The sequence below is a fragment of the Sceloporus undulatus genome, chromosome 4 (assembly GCF_019175285.1).
Source record: "Sceloporus undulatus isolate JIND9_A2432 ecotype Alabama chromosome 4, SceUnd_v1.1, whole genome shotgun sequence".
Taxonomy (NCBI): Eukaryota; Metazoa; Chordata; class Lepidosauria; order Squamata; family Phrynosomatidae; genus Sceloporus; species Sceloporus undulatus.
The window spans coordinates 199,395,540-199,416,647 of record NC_056525.1 but is presented as its reverse complement, the minus strand read 5'-3'; the positions used below and the strand labels follow the sequence as shown (position 1 = coordinate 199,416,647).

At 39.7% G+C, this 21,108-nt stretch overlaps 1 protein-coding gene across 1 annotated transcript; it reads left to right on the top strand.

Moving 5' to 3' along the window:
- Positions 1 to 213: 213 nt before the first annotated feature.
- Positions 214 to 19,368, top strand: LOC121929430 (transmembrane protein 68-like). The gene is made up of 7 exons (XM_042464995.1): positions 214 to 297; positions 8,153 to 8,450; positions 10,539 to 10,703; positions 13,043 to 13,236; positions 15,847 to 15,907; positions 18,457 to 18,596; positions 19,258 to 19,368. The coding sequence occupies exons 2-7, from the start codon at positions 8,195 to 8,197 to the stop codon at positions 19,366 to 19,368; spliced, it is 927 nt and encodes a 308-aa protein (XP_042320929.1). The 5' UTR covers positions 214 to 297; positions 8,153 to 8,194.
- Positions 19,369 to 21,108: the final 1,740 nt, after the last annotated feature.

Genomic DNA, 21,108 nt, shown 5'->3' with positions numbered 1-21,108 from the left:
CCACAAAGCATGCAGACAATGACAGATTGCTAATCACAGGATTAAATACAAATATATATGATCATGTAAATGTGGCAATGTAACTCTGGAGAAGTAATTAGAAAAGACACCTCCTAGTTCAGTATCCAACTGCAAGCCAACAGGTTAATAGTAGCATCACAGCATTACATGAACAAAACAAAAGAAGCAGAGAAATCTCTGACACCCTAAGAAGAAAAATTACAACTTGGGAAAACTCATGCAAGTTCAGCAGCAGTGAGAAAGAAGAGACATAATACTCATCTGCCTGGATATCTGGTAAATATTTTTAACTCTTGTTTTGAGAGACTGGGATCCTATTACATATCAAATTTATATTTCTATAAGCAATAAACATACTAGATGTCTTGAGAAAAACAGAAGAATGTTTTAATTTAAATGACTGAAATCCTTAGGACCAAATCTTATTCATTATCATGAATGAAATTTCATATCATTTGTTCAGTGGGAATTGCCCTCAACAGGACTTAACTGGTCCCCCCCCCTCTTTTCTTAATGGAAAACTAGGTACATTACAGATTCAATTTAAATACACATTCAGAATGCTGCTAATATGGATTAAAATAAATTTATAACAGTATTTATTGGCAATTTTGTAATGGAGTTTGGAAAGTACTGAAATGACTTGTCATCTTTCACAAATAAGAACTCTTTTGTTTTGAGAATCAGTGTCAAGAGTCATGTTTAGAAATATCCTATGTGTGTTCAGCTCTTGAAATACATGCATTTTTTAAAAGAAAACATGTGAAAATTTATCAATTCTCATTTGTTTAAGTTATAAAAACTGAATTATAAGTTGAAAATGACCCAGCAGTGTGATGCTCCAGAAAAGAAAGCAAATCCTATTTTAGTCTTCATTAATTCTGCATTATGCAAAGGTATCTTGCAGCACCTTTGAGATAAATTCTGCATTATGCAAAGGTATCTTGCAGCACCTTTGAGCTCTGTGAAAGAAGTTGTAGAAAGAAGCTTTTATAGACTTTGTCATTTTCTTCAGATGCATGATATGAACTGATGACCCCAGAGGACCTTTATGAATGAATGTATGAATATCCATGGAGTGGATATAGACTGTGTACAGTTTATACAGTCTATAAAGATCTTTCCTGGGCATCAGTTCACTCCATGTATCTGAAGAAGTAGACCAAATTTATGAAAGCCCATGCTACAACCTCTTTCACACAGGGCCAAAACAGACGGCTCTAAAGGGGCAGCATCATGCCGCCCCTTTGAGCGCTGGGTCAGGGCCATGACAACCACACTCTGTGGCCCCGATCTGGCTGTTGCTGGCTAAAAAGAAGACGGCAAAATGCCACTCTTTTTTGAGCTGGCAAAAGGGTGCTCTTTCAGCCACTGCTGCAGCCTTGCAGTACTCCTGCAGCATGCGGTGTATAAATGCCATGCCGCCGGAGTGTCACAACAGTGCCTGCCATCTGATTGGGTGGGTGGTATGATGCCAGCTTGGGAGTGTCATTGGGTTTTGCATTATCTAAATAAACACCACACCCTCACTCTACCTCCAAGCTGGCCTGTTTGGGACCACAGTCAGTCTCAAAGGTGCTGCAGGACCCTTTATATACTGATAGTCTTGACTAACACGGCTATGTCTCTTAATTCGGCACTAGTCAGGCCTCATCTGGAGGACTGCATTCAGTTCTGGGTGTCTTATTTTTAGGGTATAGACAAATTGGAGCAGGTTCAAAGAAGGGCAACAAGGATTGTAAGTATGGAGAACAAAACATATGAGAAAAAGTTGAAGGTGTTGAGCATGTTCACGACATGATAGCACTCTTTAACTATCTAAAATGCTGTCATGAAGATGGGGTGCTGGAGGGGGCAGGTTTGTAGGATGAGGTCTCCTTATTTTAAGTTACAGGAGGGTGGATTTTGATGAACATTAGAAGGAACTTCTTGAGTGTAAGTGTGGTTGTGAGATTTTTTCCTTTGGAGAACTTGAAAAAGAGGTTGGACAGCAACCTGCCAGAGATGCTGTAGCTTGAGATCATGCACTTAGTGAGGGGTTGAACCTGGTGGCCTATGGGACTCCTTCCAGCTCTATGGCTCTATGATTCTAGTCCAACACAATGAGGTCTGGATGGAAATTTTTTTTGTTTAATTTATTTTTCATTAGTTTCTAAAGACCTGAAATTAAATACTAGGGAAGAATGTCTACAGGTTACACAAAGGTTAAAGGAAGAAGCAAAAACAGAGCAATGAACTGTATAGAAATAGAATGGATTTATTTATTTTTTGTTCTTTTTCAAAGCTGCTCCTTTGGAAGGGTGGGAGAATATCTGAACGTTTCATATCATTTGGGTGGAAAGCTGCAAAGTAAAGGCAGCAGAATGCTTGCTGGCTCTACTGTTGAGACTGTTGTTGCTGTTGTTGTTGTTGTTGTTGTTGTTGTTGTGTGACTTCAGGTCATTTCTGATTTATGGTGATCCTAAGGCAAACCTATCAGAGAACTTTCTTGGCAAGATTTGTTCAAAGGAGGTTTGACCTTGCCTATCTCAGAGGCTGAGACAATTTGAGTTACCCAAAGCCACCTAGTGGGTTTCCATGACTGAGTGGGGATTCAAAGCCTGTCTCCAGAGTCATAGTCAAACAGTCAAACCACTATTTTGTTGTTGCTGTGTGCCTTCAAGTTACTTCTGACCCTAAGGTTAACCTACTGTGTTGGATTTCTAAGACTGATGGATAACTGGAAATAATTTGAAAGAAAAAAAGTGGGGGGTTAGAAGCAAAACTTTAAAAAAGAACTCTAATGAAGAAACTGAAACCACTTTAAAATGCATACCTGTATATGTGGGCATGCTAGATTCTTTTAAGCTAATGTAATTCCAAGGATAGTAATGTACTGAATAATTATACCACTAGTATACTTGGTCATTCTGTTTCAGGAAGGAGTCATACATAGAGAAGCTTCTGTATGCATATTCCTAGATGAATGAGAAATCACCCACATAAACAGATACTGCATTCATGGCTCCTCATCTTTCTCCACCACCTCCATCTCCAACTGTACAAATGAGGAACCAAATATAGCACTGAACAGTTTAAAAAAAAAGGTTTAGGAAAGAACCTCTGAAGTTATGTAATCTCATGGACCAGCAAATTTCCCCCCATTGTACCAGGGCCTGGTACCATATCTGCACAAAATTATTACCATACTTGCATAGTTTTCTAGATGTGGATAGGCAGCTGATGGCTCATGAGCTGACACTGGTCCCCAGGCTACCTGTTTGAATAGCAGTGGGTTGGGAGATATTAATATTCTCCTTCCCTTCCCTCCTGACTGCTTGCTGCTCCTTTTCTGTTGGGCCAGGTTTGGAAAAAGTGTGGCCTCTTGGACCAATGTGTGCTGAGCTCTTTTTTCTTCACTTGAATCCATCTGACACACTCCACATTGCCTATTCCCATTTTGGGTTGATTTGTCATGAAAATTTACCATTAGTCACCTGAAGTACAGAACTGGAATGAAGGTGACATTACTTTTAATTGATCACACCAGAGTGATGGTGTGGATCATAAGAAGTATAGTCTCTCCCTGCTCTACTTACTTCTTGTTCATAAATGAATCAAGGCAGATACCTGAACAAAAATCATATGTGTCTAGGGTAAAGATGAAGTGGCGTGGACCAATGCAAGTCCTGCTACCACATGTAGGCTCCTTTTCTGCACATTTAGTGAGGTGGTCTTAAAAGTGAGATGGTCTGAAACAGATTTCTTGGATGGCACTTCAAAGATTTCCCATAACTGGGAATCCTTTAAAAATGAGTCTCTGTGTAGGAAGAAGGGGATAGGGCTTGTATATTCACCCCCACACACTTGCAGGTCCAGACAAAGGCTTGAACAGGGCTTTTGTGTGTGTGCAACAAACAAGCCACTTTGCATGAACTAGTCCGATTACCTTTAAGATGTAGCTATTATGAAAGGTAGATGACATTTCCCAACATGCATTAATCCAGAAAAATTGCTAAAATAATCACCAACATTATTTCTTTCAAAAGTATACGAAACAATGTTGAGCAACTAATGTGAATGAAATGCTAATTTCCATTCTGAACATACATTTCTAGTCTTGTAATTAAAAATTTTTTTTTAAATGGTAGAAAAATCACTTGAAAGAATTATAGTTACAAAATAGTCAAATATGCACCTGACCTATGGAACTTGTGATATTAATAGCTTCTGGAGTTCTGGAAATGCTGTGCATAGAAGACAGATCTAAAATGTTGAGACAATATGTCTTAATGGGCTAACTCCAGTGTTTGCCTCAACTAGAGCAGTCCATTTTAAATGAATGAGACTTCTTAGACAAAACTTATGGAAATCTTGTGTATTTCATCTAATTAATTCTGTTTCAGAATATCATTGGATTTAGTCTAACATGTTTACCCACTTACCTACTTGCATCCTGAAATTATTTTTCCTGTTGTGTATAACACCAGGCCAAATTCTCCTTAATACTATTCTGCTGCACACATGAACATACAACAGCTATTAGGAAGGCACAGGTTAGGACACATCAATTCAAAATAACTGTTTTTAGTATCTAAAATGTTTTGTTCACTATAGCTGCAGAAATATCCCTATTAATGTCTGGACAATATTTCAGCCTGTTTTTAATTTATTGAACAAGTAGCATGTTCTCCATTTCAGTGCTCCTCAAGCATAGCCTTCACAGATCTCAGGAACAATTCACTCCATGTGTTTTTGTCTCCCTGCTTGTGTATCAGTTGTAGGAATCTCAGGAATAAATTAGTATTTTCCTGAATGGTTCTAGGACAGTCTATGGATACTGCTCCAAAAACTTGGAATCCTGTATGATTTCATCTCAGTTTGGTCTCACAAAACTGCTACTGGATTAAGTTTGAACAAAACAATCACTCTGGATTGTACAGTGGAAGTACAATGAATGGTACTGCCCTAATAGCAGTGATATAAATTAGGTAAGAACAGTACTCAGTGTTTGTAAACTGCACGCAGTTATTGGACAGGAATGTCATCTTAATTACTTAGAACATGCTATTCTAATTATTTTAGTAATAAATTCCAGGTGTATTATGAAACAGTCATTTTAATAAACTGTTCTATTGTTTCAGTAAAGGTTACAACTTCCCCACATTTTGCAAGCAAGGTGTTTTCTAGATGTGAAGGAAACACATGGTTGCTTCCATACTTGCCAAACAGCCCATTCAACATGCAAATGTAGCCCAATGGACATGATTTTTAAGGTTAATTGTTCTGAAATTACTTTCAAAAATATTGATTTAATTACTGCCAAAGTTTATTCTCTTTTTACGTAATGTCAGAAGTTAAGGTTGCAATTTGTTCAAATCAGCCCCTTATTTCCCACGAGCTGTAGCCATTGCTAATTGTTCAGATTCAATTGCTCTGCCAGATAACAGACTCATTTGCTGCTCAAATGTTCCACATTTTCCACAACAGTCCTCATTCAAAGACATAGCCATGTTAGTCTGGATAATCAGTATGCTAAGGGATCTTGTAGTACCTTTGAGACTAACTGAAAGAAGTTGGTAGTATGAGCTTTTGTAGACTTCAGCCTACTTCCTAAGAAGCAGAGAAAGTAGGTGCAAATCTACAAAAGTTCATGCTACCAACTTCTTTCTTTCAGTTGGTCTCAAAGGTGCTACAAGATCCCTTTGCATACTAAGTCTCCATTGTCCTTCAGAGAGCAAACCTCTCCTAAATAGTTGTCAAACGCACTACGCTATATTAATGGGGGGTGGGTGGATGGGGTTGCTGTTCCAGGGTTGCTCACCAAGGCTGGTTACATACCGCTGAGAAGGGGTGGTCTGGCTCCGCCTCCGCTTGCAGTGTCCGGGAACCGCAGCCTTTAAACCGCGTGGCTCCTGGATGCTCCGAGGAAGGAGCGCGAAAATCACGCTCCTTCCTGGGCCCCGGAAAAGACGCCGCAAGGCGCTAGTCGTGCACTCACGGCATCACTTCCGGGGCGCGACGTGCGGATGCAGAGCATCCATTACGTCAAGATGGCGACGGCCGTGTGGAACGGCCGCCGCCATTTGTTACGGACTCAGTCCATGCTAGGGTTAGGGGCGTCTGGAAGAGATGCCCCTTTCTAACCCTAGCACGGACTGAGTCCGTCCTAGGGTGCCCGTTTGTAACGGGCCCAAGTCAATTTTATATACATCACATGAGTGAGACCATCCCAAACATACCCTCCACATACAGTGAAAATCTCTCCAGCCATTTTCAGGTGATATTGTAACAAGCATACAAGTGAACATAAACTTAATTTTATTTGATTAAAACACACAGTGTACACGGGGATGTGTTATAAATTTAGGCATCACCATCTTATCCAGTTTGATTGGATGTGATTTCAAATCAAATTAAAAATGCAGCATTATATATGTTTGTTCCACACAACATAGTAAGAGAGAACTGAGCCTATCCCTCCTCCTAGGATAATGAAAAAGAATATGCATTTAATCTATAATAGGGTGAGGAAAGTGACATTCTCTCCCCCCATTAGGTTTTTTTTAATGGGTGCACTGAGATGAGTGGCCCCATGGAGAGTCAGTGCAGCCTCTCAACCCCTGGCAATTGCATTTATTTATTTGTATTAATCTCTGGCAGTTGCCTACCTCTGCTTCATAAATTTTGTAAAAAATTAACATTGCCTGCAATGGAATAGAAAACTTATTTTAAGTTACAGAAGAATGTGATGTCTCAACATGAAAGGAAATTATGAATTTTACTCCCACAGGACAGGAGGGCAATAGTTTTGCTTCTGCACACAGATAAGAACAGTCAACTGGTGGGCAAAGCCAAAGGAAGTAGAAGCCAGGATCAGAGATGCCAACTCCTATGGATCTCTGTTCCCCTCTCCCTCTCACAGCTACCCCCTCACCTCAAACACTCAAACACAGACACACACCTCCCATATCTCAAGATGTATGAGATTATCTCTTCCTGTTCTCAGTGGCGAGAGCCAGCATGGTGTACTGGTTTGAGTGTTGGACTAGGACTCAGGGAGACCAGGATTCAAATTCCTGCTTAGCCATGGAAATCTATTGGGTGACCTTGGGTAAGTCACTCTCTCAGCCTCAAAAGAAGGCTACTGCAAATCTGCTTTGAAGAAGAGCCCTGGTGACACAGTGCTTAAATGCCTGTACTGCAGCCACTCACTCACCAAACACAAGGTTGTGAGTTCAATAGCAGCTGGGGGCTCAAGGTCAACTCAGCCTTGCATCCTTCTGAGGTCGCTAAAATGAGTACACAGCTTGTTTGGGGCAATTGTCTTACACATTGTAAACAGCTCAGGGAGTGCTTAAGTGCATTGATACGTGATATAGAAACGTAGTTGCCATTGATATTGCTATTACTGTTTTTAAAAAATTGCCAAGAAAACTCCATAATAGGGTCACATAAGAGGCTTATCATATGCATGTTAATTCAGCTTACCTCTATCCTGTTTAAAATTTAATCTGGGTGGTATCCTGATGTTATTAGATGGTTCTCACCACCAGATTTGCCACCCAAATACAGCCCGTGTCCATCCTTGCTTCCAGAGCTGCTCCTCCCAGCTCTTTTTGGACCCAGCAGTTTTCTGAGTTAAGAAAATAGTCGCCAGAGCAGCTCTGGAAGCGGGGATGGACCCAGGCTGTATTCAGACAGCAAATTTGATGGTAAAAACTGTCTGATAATATCAGGATGCCTCCCAAATTAAATTTTTAACTGGATGGCGGTAAACTGGATTAACATGCATGCGATAAGCCTCTTATTAGCATAAATCAGGAATGAAGGAAAACAACAACAACAAGCCCAATGTGAATATTTGGGGATAGAAAGGTTTAAACCTCTCCTCCCCACACCCTGAGATTCCGGATGCCTCATTCTTCCTACTTGACTGGTACTTTCCCCAGGACCAACTTGCTCAGATGATGAGGAAAGGTTTAAAAAGGGAGAGTGATAAAGGGTATGAATTTGACATTTTGGAATATGACTGTAGTACCACAATGGCTCTTTCACACCACTGGCATTTGTGCAAATATAGATACTGTGAAAACACTCCCCATCTCCTAGTTTAATAATGTAGCTAATGTTACTTTGTTCTTTCATGCAGGGAAAAAATACAGACGCATCCACTACCATAGGATAGGTATCTATGGCCTCAACAAACCTATCATACATTTTTGGAGAATGGAATGGAATAACCTATTTGGCAGAATGTTTTGTCTTGGGGGTGATATGTTTGTTTCTGGCATCGATAGCAGGTCCTCTCTGGTTCTTTTTCTATGTCTACCTCTCTGCTTTTGTCATCCTGATCTATGAGAAGATCCACAAATTAAAGGGAAAATATGATGTTACATTATATTTAATTCTGGGATATATATGGGACATCTTTGGAAGAGTATGGCATGGTAAGAAAGGCTTTATTTGTTAAAGGTTGTTTTGTGTTGTGTTTGTACTTTATGGCATTGAGCTAGCAACCATTATTTCCTGAAGTCAGCTAGGATGTTATTGTCCAATCCTGTGGATATCTACACAGAAATTATTATCATTGAATTTCAGTGACAATTTTCTATGTTGTTAAAATGAATTATTTTTTTCTGTCCCCAAATGATTCAGGTACTGCTACATTTTACAATGTTCTCTGGGTCTTGCCACAGGTTAGGGCTCCACTTTTGAGTTCTGACCTCAAACACTTATTCTGAAAGTTCTTATGGCAGATAAAGCCTGTCCTTTTATCCTATGGTGATAGACTGTCCTTCTTTTGATGTCTTTAAACAGAGGCAAGATAGACATCTTTCAGGATTGCTTTAGATGTGTATTCATCCATGGGAGGAGGTTGAACAAGATGACCCTTATGAAAGCTTCTAAATCTATGATTCTATTATCCAGCCATTTCTTGGTTAGTCTTTCTGGAACCTCCTGGCTAGTCATCTCCAGATTTCTGAAATGATCAATAAAATGAAGTGGGCCAACAACAAAAATGGGAAACTCTGGAATTGTTTAAGATATTTTAGACTTTTCTAGTGATCACTTCCCTTCTGCTTAAGTAACATAGAGTCTGCCCCTCATATTTGGGGTGTGTATGTGTCTGTTCCAGACCTCCCTGCAGATGCCAAAAATCAGGGGATCCCATGGTTTTTAATGGTGGCAAACCATGTATGTAGCTGCATGCATGCACTGTCATTAGGGACAATGGTTGAGGCCACCTGTGGATGCTCAAATCCACCAATGGTAAGCCCATGGTTGGGGCAGGTGGACTGTATGTATATCAAATATTTTAGTTTGATTTGAGGATACGTTAAATTTTATATATAGGGCTGTATATTAATAGACACATTAGCCCTCTGGGTACAGGCTTAACACACACTGCCCAGCAGCAGTCTTCTCAAGATGTGCACTGAAGAGTTATATATTGTGGCATGTGGAAAGAGTATGCTTCAATGAACCATTACCAGTTATTAATGCATTTGTGCTATTACTCAAAATTGGTATTTTTTTTCATACATGGTTATATAACTAACACCAGACCATTTACTGGGAATGTGTGTGGAAACAATAGCATTGTCAAGGTCCTTGATCACATGTGGTGTTCTGCTTCCATTCTAATGAATGTATGTAGAAAAGAAGTGGAGAAATGGATAGCCAGGCCCCTACAGCAGCCCTAACTAGCATGGAAAATAATGGAATACCAGTGGTCAAGTCCAAAATATTTGGAGAGCTAATATTTGGATTATTATATTTAGATTATAGTTGTGTAATCATGGCATCCTTCAGACCTTGCCATGTTAGAGATTTCAGATTTATAGAGGAACATGGAAGAGATACAGTGTACACAAATAGTGTAAGACTTTGAAAATTCACACATTTGGCTGAACATCTGAGTAAGGCTTAACTCTTTACTGTAGGCATTTTTCAGGAAGTGTAGTTCATTGCCACTTTGTTCCTTGCATCTTTCTCCTGCTAATTAGCTTTGAGTCAGTAGAATATTATTTTGTGCTGTAGCATGGGATAAATATAAAAATTAAAGACAGACACACCCCAAACCCCACATCCAACTACCTATTATATTAGATGCAGCATCCTCCCTCTGTTATGATCTTGGGTCCACTCCCACTATGAGTAGTGCTGGAGGACCTAGAAATGCATACAGGTGTTCTCTCTAGAAATATCTAGCACCTCCAGCACTACTCTATGGTCAACATCCTCCAGACATCATTCATTTCAATAGGGTTTACTATTAAGCCCACAGGTTCAAGTTTCCATGACGAGTCTGGGAATGTATCCCCTATGGATATAGAGGCTGTACTGTAAATATTATTGTACTGACATGGTGGGCCTAGATGTCATAGCTCACTTATACCTATGAATGTTTAAGGGCCAGGCCTAGTCAAAATTGGTGGATTCCACCCCCACCCCAGTATCCCTTGTTATAGCAAAAGTTCTTATGATGCCCTAATTTTTGTCAGTGACATTATTTTCCTTTCCATTTGAAACAGGTTATGAACTGCACGGCATAGAAAATATACCAGAGGGACCAGGACTTCTTATTTATTACCATGCTGCAATTCCTTTAGACTATATCTTCTTTATATCAAGGTTATTTCTTTTGAAGGGGAAACAATGTTATTCAGTGGTTGATCGCTTTGCCTTTAAGTTGCCAGGTGATATAAATTATTTATTTATGTATTCCTTATTTTTCTCCAGGGAATTTTTGGTGCCATCCAAGAGTTTCCCCATCTTAAATGAATTATATCTCAAGAACAGAGCTTCTAAAAGGTCCTTTCTGAACTACAACTGTTACAGAAATCTACCCCTTGTGTGCTCCAGTATAGAGTCTAAAATAGATTGAAAGTAGGATTTTATTGATAGCCACATGCCAGGCAAATGTTATTATTCAAACTGACAATCTTGCACCAAAGGAAACATACCTGACCATTGACAGCAGGTTTAGAAAATCTACTAGGTATACTACAACATAATAGCATATCATAAAAGTATATTGGACATATTTAGCCAATTATGAAACAGCAGTTATTCAGCCATAATGACAAATTAGCAAGTAAACAGCAAGTAAAAACTATTTATGTTGCCCCTTTCCCTTATATTCCAGATTTGTACTGTTATTAATACAAAGTGTCAGTTAGTCAATACTAGGGTTGAAATTGTCAGCGCAACTGCTGGGGTCCAACAACCCTTGTCAGCAACTCAAACGAGTCCTGGGGTAAAATCAGACCCTTGGAGCAGAGCTGGCAAATTTTCCAGAAGCCGAAGCGTGGCTCCAAAGTCCAAGTTGGGATGACAGCAACTGGGTGTCTTCCAGGAACTGCAGCAATGCAGGAACCTCCAGGGACACACAGCATACCGAAGCTGTAGCTTCTTCTGATAAACCACCAGAGAAACAAAAGTCCCCAAAGTGCTCTTTATTCACAGTGCTATAATACAAAACTAGATCTCTCAAACTCCACAACATACCAATCCAAACTTCTACTTCAAACCCACACCACACACTTGCAACTCCTGGGCTTATATAGTCTCCAGACCATGTGGTCTCCCAAACCCAGTGAGTTCAGGTGTGCAGCCATGCCATGTGTCTCCTCTGCAATCCAGACACAGGTTTCATCATCCATGGCTACGTGCACTTGGACACTGAAGTGTCCTTGGCCCAATGAGCTTCAGCTGTGCTAGATCAGCCTTGCCACTCTGCTGAAGGCTCATGGCCAAACACACACACATCAAGCATTTCCCTGTGTGCTGTGTTTTAACCCTTCAAATCCTGACAGAAATGCTCTATAACTGTTTAATTTGCTTTTCCTTGAGATTCATAAGAGCTAAATAACTGAAGTTTAAAACATTTTTGTGGTCAATGGTAGTTTCCTTTGAGCATAGCTCTACCTTAATTTGGGCCTATGCTCACCCTCTGACTTTTCCACATCACAGTTCCCGAAATCCCCTAGCTAGCATAGCCAGTAACCATTTTTATTGGTTTTTTAAAGTACAAATATGAGGGGGGCAGGAGGAGGAGAGGGGGAAAAAGAAGAAAAAAACAAAAGGGAAAGGCATGTATGATAGAAGGATTAGGCATATATACTGATATATGCTGATTAGATTCCACAAAGTACATTTTCTTGATGTTGATGTCTATAAAATAGACATTCCTACATAGCTGAAGCAGTAATACATTTTGGCCATTCAACAATGGATGCTGAATGGTCTTTCCAGCCCTGAAGTATACTGTATTTACTCATGTATAAATCTAAAAATGTTAATAAAAGCAATTGACAAAAAACCCACCCTTAGTGGACTTATCCATGGGTCAATGTAAGTACTGTACTGTAACTTTTATAAATAAAGGAATCACCCTCTAGTGAAAAGCAAGAGGGTAATCTGGCCTGACCCACCTCTATTCCCTCATCCATCCAGCCTTTAGTATGGGAACAAACAGTTATGTCTGCTGGAAGTTCTTTGGCATTGTTTTCCTTTGCTTCATCTTTCAGATCCTTTGATACATGCCCCTAAGTTTTACCATTAACTTATCTACAGGTCATATCAAAATCCATAATTATGGCCCTAAAACCTGACTTTAACTTAAAGATGAGGTTGACTTATAGTTGAGCATGTACTGTAACTCTTTTTGCAACATCAGTGCAATAGCTATTAACAATGTCTAGTCTTTAACAAATCTTGTTTAACATTTAACAAAATGCTTGTGTATTATTTTGTTCAATTTTTTTGCCAAGATAATAGTCCAAAACTCAAAAACTTTTAAAATGGTTCTAGGTCTATTTGATTCTATGAGATGTTTTCTCTATTTTGGTATTACAAGTATTTTTGCTTCTCATCGTGTACTCAGGAGGATGTGTTTTTGTATTACTTCATCCAGGAATTTTCTTAAGGGAATTTATGAGGCATTTGTACTGCATTTTATAGAAAAATATTCCTCTGGCATGTAATATTATAATGTACTGCTTATTAACTATTTTCTTCTACTGCTTTCTTATAGGCCTTACAACTCTGTTGGAGGTATTGTTAATGATGACTGGTACAAAGGATGAATGTCTTTGCATTCTGAAGGAAGGTCATTTGCTGACTATTTCACCAGGAGGAACACGAGAAGCCCAATTTAGTGATGAAACTTATAAAATTCTGTGGGGCAAACGGAAAGGTTTTGCTCGGATTGCCATAGATGCTAAAGTGGTTAGTACTGGGAAACATAAAAGGATGATTTTAAAAAATTGCTCTGGACTGCTGCCTTCAGTCCCTGTATTGGGAGAAAAGATGGATATAAGTAAATAAAATAAAATATAAACAAATAAAAATTTGCTGCTGGATCATGAACCATGTAGCAAAAGTTGAAAATTTTATAATCATATTGATGATAAAATATTGACTTTGTAATTCTAACCTTTTACTAGACCTGTTTTTTTCCCAAAGTGCAATTGTTCTGGCTTTGTAAGTATTGATGACTGGGACAGGCTCCTCTAGTTGATTTCTAATATAGCTGTTGTTCTTGTTTTTGTTGTTGTTGTTGTGCACCTGCAATTTATTTCTGACTTATGGTGATCCTAAGGCCACCATATGGGGTTTTCTGAGGCTGAAACTATGTGACTTGCCCAGGGTCACCAAGTGGATTTAAATGGCTCAGTTGGGATTCAGACCTTGGTCTCCAGAGTCATAGGGGCAGTACAAACAGCACCTAGGGGCGGCATGCAGCCGCCCCTTTACTGGCAGGATCGGGGTCATGGCCACTGCATACTGCAGCCCTGATCCGGCCTCCAGAGGGTGGAAAAAGGAGCCACAAAATGCAGCTCCTTTTTGCGCCCTCTAAAGGGCATCACAACCACGGCGGTGCTGCTTTGTGACTCCCTTTTGCTGCTGCATCATCTAGATGCAGCACCAGGATCACGCCATGATGCCATGCGCCATCTAGAATGGTGTTTGCCATCATGGCACGAGGGAGCGGAGTCATGGCATATAGTGTGCAATTGCTCTGCCATGACTCCACCCACAGGCTGGCACTTTGTGCCCGTCTGTACCGGGCCTTAGTCCATTACTCAGACCACTGGACTACTGTACCTCTTTTTAGCTGTGTTATTTCTCTTTAGATTATTTATTTTTTCTCAGTCACATCCCACTGTCATCTTATAGCTCCCCATGGATCCCCACCCCTAATGTCACCTGGGGGGGCAGTCAAAAGGGCACACTCATCCCTTCTCCTCTGCCGTGGTGGTAGACTCCCTGTGAGGAGACCTTTGCCGTGGTGGCAAACTAAGACTGGGCTTACTTGCCTTTTCTCACCCAGTAGTCAGAGGAGGGCTAAATTGGCTGTCACCCCTCTTCTGGGGTGTCACCCAGATATGGGCCACTCCAGTGCACCTCCCCTACCACTGTAGCTCTCTCTTATTTTCTTCCTCCTAATTTGATGCCTATTCACTGTTTTCCCTCTCATGACCTTTCCTCTGTTCCATATGGAACCGTTGTTCCAGTGGTCATAAAACTTGTTTTTTGTGACTTACTTGTAGATCTCTTCACTTCTTTTTCTTCACTGAAAATTCATTTCCTTCCAAATCATAGCATTATTTCAGCTGCCTTCTCCCTTGGAAGATTTTTATTCTTTCAAGTAAGTCATCAAAGGGGAGATACAGGTCCTTTGCTTTTTTAATTCACTTTTTATCAGTTTCAACTTCTTTCTTTTTCTCTCATTATGTTGGTTTTCTTCCCTTGAGCTTCATGCACTAATATTTTTCTCCTCTTTGCCCCTGTGTGTTGTTGTTATTTATCACATCTATACTACATTAGTAGTGGTGTAGTTTTTTAACTGTTGGACTGTGACTTTGGAGACCAGGTTTTGAATCCCTGCTCAGCCATGGAAACCCACTGTGTGATCTTGGGCAAGTTACTCTCACTCAGCCTCAGAGGAAGGTAATGCCAAACTCCTTCTGAATAAATCTTGCCAATGAAACCCTTTGAAAGGATTGCTTAGGATTACCATAAGTCAGAAACAAGTTGAAGGCATACACCACCAACAAGGGTTAGTTGAATATAGAATAGTTACAAATTCATAACTACACTAAAGAATGCCAGCCATTATTTTCATTTATATCCCATATTTTTCCAATAATGGGACTCTAGGTGGTTTACAAATTATTAAAACCAGTACAGATTAAAAACAGGCAGAAACATTAATCAGTGTATGTGTGTATTTGTGTGTGTGTTATTTTAAAAACAAATAAACTATCTTTAGATTGTTGAAATTAATTTAAAGATTATAATTTTTTAACAAACCAGAAATCTATTAAAAACCTATTGCAGTCAATTCTTAAAAGCCTGAGAACTTAGAAAAGTTTTCACTCACTAGCAGAAGGAGACCAAGAATGGAGCCATTCTAACCTCCCTAGCGAGGACTTCCAAATTCTGGGATAAGCCACTGAGAAGTCCTTCTCCCTTGAACCTACAAAATGTGCCTGAAAAGGCAATAGGATTGAGAGTAAACCCTCCCTTGAAGATTTTAGAGGTCCATATGGATTCATCCTGTGCTGCTCTGCTTATACACAGGATGTATTTATTCCTCATTCCATCACTGCCTAATCCTGAGCATGTGGGGAAACCATGTTTTATTATTTCACCAAACTACCTGATGAGCAATAGAGAAGCTTCTCTGATAATTAAGACTGGACCACAGATTTGTAACTAGTTTACAATTTTCTTCAGTCCCTTAACTGCTGCAATCATTTTTTAAAAAAATTAAAGATGAGGCTGCAATTTCCCCCTTGATTTGATTTCTTTCCTTTTTCTCCCTCACCCCAGCCTATAATTCCCATGTTTACACAGAATGTTCGTGAGGGGTACAGGACTGCTGGAAAAACAGGTAAAATGTTTTGTCTAATGTCTAAGAGTCTTTTGATCTAATTTTAAGAGAAATTGGTCTTTGTCACTAAGGTTTTATGACACAGTGGGCCCCTGATATCCACTGGGATTTGGTTCCAGGACCCCTGTGACTATAAAAATTTGTGGATGTTCAAGTCCTATGAAATAAAATGGCATAGTGAAATCGCATGCCTTCTATGAAATAGAAACATCAAGGTTTGCTTTCTGGAATTTATATCTCTTAAAAATATTTTCAATCTGTGGATGATTAAATTTGTGAATAAAGAATTTGTGGATATGACACATCCACTGTATTCTGTTAGATAAAGGGAAGAGTGTGTGGCCTTTACTTTCACTTTCAACAAGGTAATTTTATCAAGGGGAAAAAGGTTTTGTCCATATGTTCCTTCAGAAATATTTTTTTTACACTTGTATCTTAGAATGAATGTGTTATGTACAGCGCACATGCGGAAAGCAAGCCCTGGTTTTATCAATGGCGTGCAGGAGTGTGCCACCATTGAATACAATAGGACTTGAGGTCCCGTGGTATTTCTCTTATGTGGGGGGGGGGGGGGGCAGACACATCTCCATACCCAGATTAGTGGCCCCAACAATGAGTACCTCCATCTTGTCCGGATTCAGTTTCAGTCTGTTTTTCCTCATGCAGCCCATTACCACATTAAGACATTTATTCAGAGAAGAGAGGCCATCCTTAGTCAATGCTGTAATCTGAGGCATGGAGAGATATATCTGGGTATTATCAGCATACTGATAACACCTTGCCCCATGTCTCCGGATGATCTCTCCCAGTGGCTTCATGTATATATTAAATAGCATTGGGGACAGAATGGCACCTTGAGGGATGCTGGATTTGGGCTCCCTTTTTGAGAAGCAACTGTCCCCAAGCATCACCATCTGCAATCTGCCCGAGTGAAAGGATTGGAACCACTGCCCGTGACTCCCAGTTCTCCCAGGTGTTCCAGAAGGTACCATGGTCGATGGTATTGAAAGCTGCTGAGAGATCTAGAAGTACCAACAGGGTCACACTTCCCCTGTCAATACCCAGATGAAGATCATCCACTAAGGTGACCATAGCAGTCTCAACTCCATATCCTGCCCTAAAGTCTCTCTAAGAGATGTGTTAATAATGTGTCTCAAATGCATCCTTGTAGCATCACCACCTTGGACAACCAGCCATGAAGGGCAAGGATCAAGAGGGCAAGTTATTTTTTTCCCACACTACCAAGGAGCTTGTCGATGTCCTTGGTACTAACAGACTCAAACTGATCCAGTATAGTCTTATTCACAGAGTTGCTGGACACCTCACCTGTCGCCTCTGCTATAATATTAGCATCCAAGTTGGCTCTTATTTGAGAGATTTTATCTGCAAAATGATTGTTTAACACATCACAGCAGGCTATTGTAGAATCTAATAATAGGTTCTGTGAAGAGGAAGAACAGTGGCTGAGGCAGGGGGACAATGGGACTTGCTTTTAAAAAGTAGAAAACATATTTGAAATGAATGATTAATAAATTATTAATATTTGCAATGGAGGGATATGAACAGTGGGGTCTCTCTGGGATATGTATTGGGAGCAGAGACTAATGCTTTCTAACTTTATTCACAATACTGTAGGACTGGAAATGGTGTGGAAAAGTCAGCACCATTACAGCAAGGTCCTATAATGAAATATTCCAACATCTGAGGCTCTTCAGATTATAAAAACATAGATGGTAAAGATGTGCAGTGAAGACTGCAAACATAGGCCTGGTACAGACTGGTGCTATGCGCTGGCCTGGGGTCAATTTTAGGGCTCAGGAGAGCGGAACATCCACACGCTCCTGAGCTCTATTACATACCACGGGTGCCATCATGGCTTGCCCCCATCCATACAGAGCCCGCCATGATGATGTATGTGGGGTACATGTCCAAATGGTGCAGCGCCACATGGACGTCATCAGCATGCACAGCACCCTAAGAAGAATCCACCGAGAGTGGGTTCTTTTTAGAGCTTCCACAGGCCACGCCGTTTGGTTGCTGTGGCCTCCATTGGGAGCAGAAAGGTGCGGCATCTCTGCGCTCCTTTCTCCCCGTCTGTATCCCCTCTTAGATGGCTTCATGCAGGCTAGAACCATCAATGGCTACTAGTCAGATGGTTCTATCTGTTCGTAAGAGGGAGTATGTGTCTGTATATGAGTTGTTGTAAAATGTAGGAGAGAAGGTATGATAACACTTATTTCTGGGTTTGTTGTAACCAGCTGGATAGCCACTGTCGACAAAGCTGGGTGCTCACAGAAGTGGAAAACATTAACACATCCAGTTGGTTGATGGGCAATGCATCCCAGCAGGCCTAGCCAATGTACCCAATAGTGAGGACTGCCAGAAGCTGCAGTCCAATAATATTTGGTGGTGAATGTTTCCCAGCCCTGTTTTATAACATGTACAAACTTAGGATCTATTCTTTCACTTTATAATTTTCTTTCTTTAAACATTAACTTGAAAATTGTCATGTACATGTTGATATATCACTTGACTTTAATCTCACACAGGAATATTGAAAAAGCTATATGAATCTATCCGATGGCCAGTTCTTTTTATATATGGTGGATGGCCAGTCAAATGGCGTACATACCTAGGAGAGCCTATTCCATATGACCCAGATATAACTGTAGAAGAGCTGGCCAAAAAGGTAAGCAAATTCATACCTGAAAATTTAAATCCCACTGCTTCTTCAAATCCCTTTGCAAATTATAATTTTCAGACATTATTTTTACCACTAAAATGATAATGAAATGTTCTAAAATGCAATTACAAAGATTAATTAAACAATTATTTCAGAGCATTTTTGTCAATTTTTTAAAAAAAATCATTAACATGAAAATGATGGACAAAATGATGAGTTAGCCCAAATGACCAAATTAACATGGGATATAAATGATAATCCAATTGAAGATATTTTGAAAGACTGGGAACTGTTTATGGATTTTGTTTAAGCAATATGAAATCTAGTGATGTAATAATCTGTGGCTATGGTTAGTAATTTTGGTAGGATTATCTAGATGGATTCCTCTTCCTTGCCTTCCTCTTGAGGCTGACAGAATGTGACTTGCCCACACTTATCTAGTGGGTCTCCATGGCTGAGTGGGGTTAGTCTCCAGAGGCATAGTTTAGAGCTCAAACCACTACACCATGCTTGCTTCCAGAATTCTAAATACTCCTCTCTAAACTGAACATTTCAGGATTCCATAGAATAGGATGTCAGTTAAAATGGGATCATAGCACTCCAGCTGTGTTGAAAGAGACCTTCTACTTAAATAAAACTTGAATTATGCTTTTTCTTCTCTCAACAGGCAAAGATTGCTCTGCAGAGTTTAATAGACAAACACCAAAGGTGCCCAGGAAGCATAAGAAGAGCTCTGTTGGAAAGATTTGATAATCATAGCTATGCAAAGAATGACTGATCACCTTGAATATTCTATATGGCATGGTCTGCTGAATTTTTAATGGCTATACTTGATTTCTGCTGCCTTACATCAGGAGTGGGAAGAAGCTAGATCAGAATCTACTAGTAAATCTGGGAGATCTGAATTTGATCAACAAGGATTTCTAACTCCGTTGTTTAATAATCCCAGCAACAAAATCCCACAGCTGCCAGCTATTATGTCAGTAAAACAAAGAATGTCAGAAGCTGAAAATAAAAGCAAGCAGAAACAGGGTTTTGCATGTAAAGGGGTCTCCCACATTTTTTTTCATTCAAAACATATCTTTTACACCTGACTCTGATTGGTGGCTATCAGACTCCACAAGCCAGATGCCCATCTGTCCGTATTTTCTTATAATCTTGCTGTTTTCATAGAATTTTAATTGATTTTTATTTTAACATTTTGATACTGGTCTGTTTTCTACAACTGATATCTTGGAAAGGTGGATTGGTATGGAAGAAGTTTACTAGCTAAAAGCATTATGAAAACAATGCTTTTTGCATTCAGGAAAATAATAATGCCAGGTTAAAAAAGTATTATATAAATATATGTGTTGCTGATAATAACAGCTTCATAGTTTGCTGATTATATAATTAATAAAGTAGCATGTATAAATGCAGAATTCCTAATTTTTGTCTTAGTTCATCAACAAGCATTTTACATAGATCAGCACGGCCCCACAAGTATCTATTATGTCTTAACCCTCTTTTCAGCTTCTGCACACTATAGTTCATTTTATTCAAATAAACATAATATCAATCTAGCTAGAACCATTTAGCATTATGCCTGAAAAATCTCTCTCTTTCTTTATAATTTTTCCACTTAGCATTTCATATAACAAGGAGAGGAATAAACAGAAATTGCATAGAGCTCATTCTTATCTTGCCTTTGAAATAAGGATACATCAAAATACGTTATGACTGCAACAGAAAATAGATGCTGATGATTAGTGCTCCAAAATTCTGTACCAGTAACATAATACTGGTATGGCTACCTAAAGAGTGTAGGCCAATATTAAGAGTGCACTCTCCTTTTTATTTTTCCTTGTGTTGTTGAATTTGAAAATTCGAATGAAGTTGGAGTTGTAAAATCGAAGGCTTTCATGGCCGGCGTCCATAGTTTTTTGTGAGTTTTTCGGGCTATGTGTCCATGTTCCAGACAATGAGCACTATCAAGCAGACATCAATTGTCTTTTGTAGACCCTCCACCCTGAAGCCTGTCATTAGCAACAAAAAGAATACACATGCAAATCACTCCTGCCTTTCCAGGTCACACATTATATATACCCAAGTCCTTTCCAGGCAAACATTCTCTGAAGATGCCAGCCACAGATGCTGGCAAAACGTCAGGAAGAAACTTTTCTGGAACATGGCCACATAGACCAAAAAACCCACAAAAAACTATGAAGTTGGAGTTTCATGTGACCTAACTGGCTTCACAGATTTGCAGACAATGCAAACCATTCTCGGCTGAAACAGTTAAGGCTTACTACTAGACCTATGTCGTCCAAGTTCCCAAATCTCTTTCAGACAGCTCACACAGTGCATAGGAGTTGCATAGGCGTTGTTAACTCCCCATAACTTCATTGTTCACTATTAAATTCTCTTGGTATTAATAGAAACTTGCGAGGGGCAGGGAGGAATAAATTTGTGGTGTAGAATCAAAAGAGGAGGAGAGGAAATGAGGGATAAATGGATTAAAAGACAATGATAACGTTTT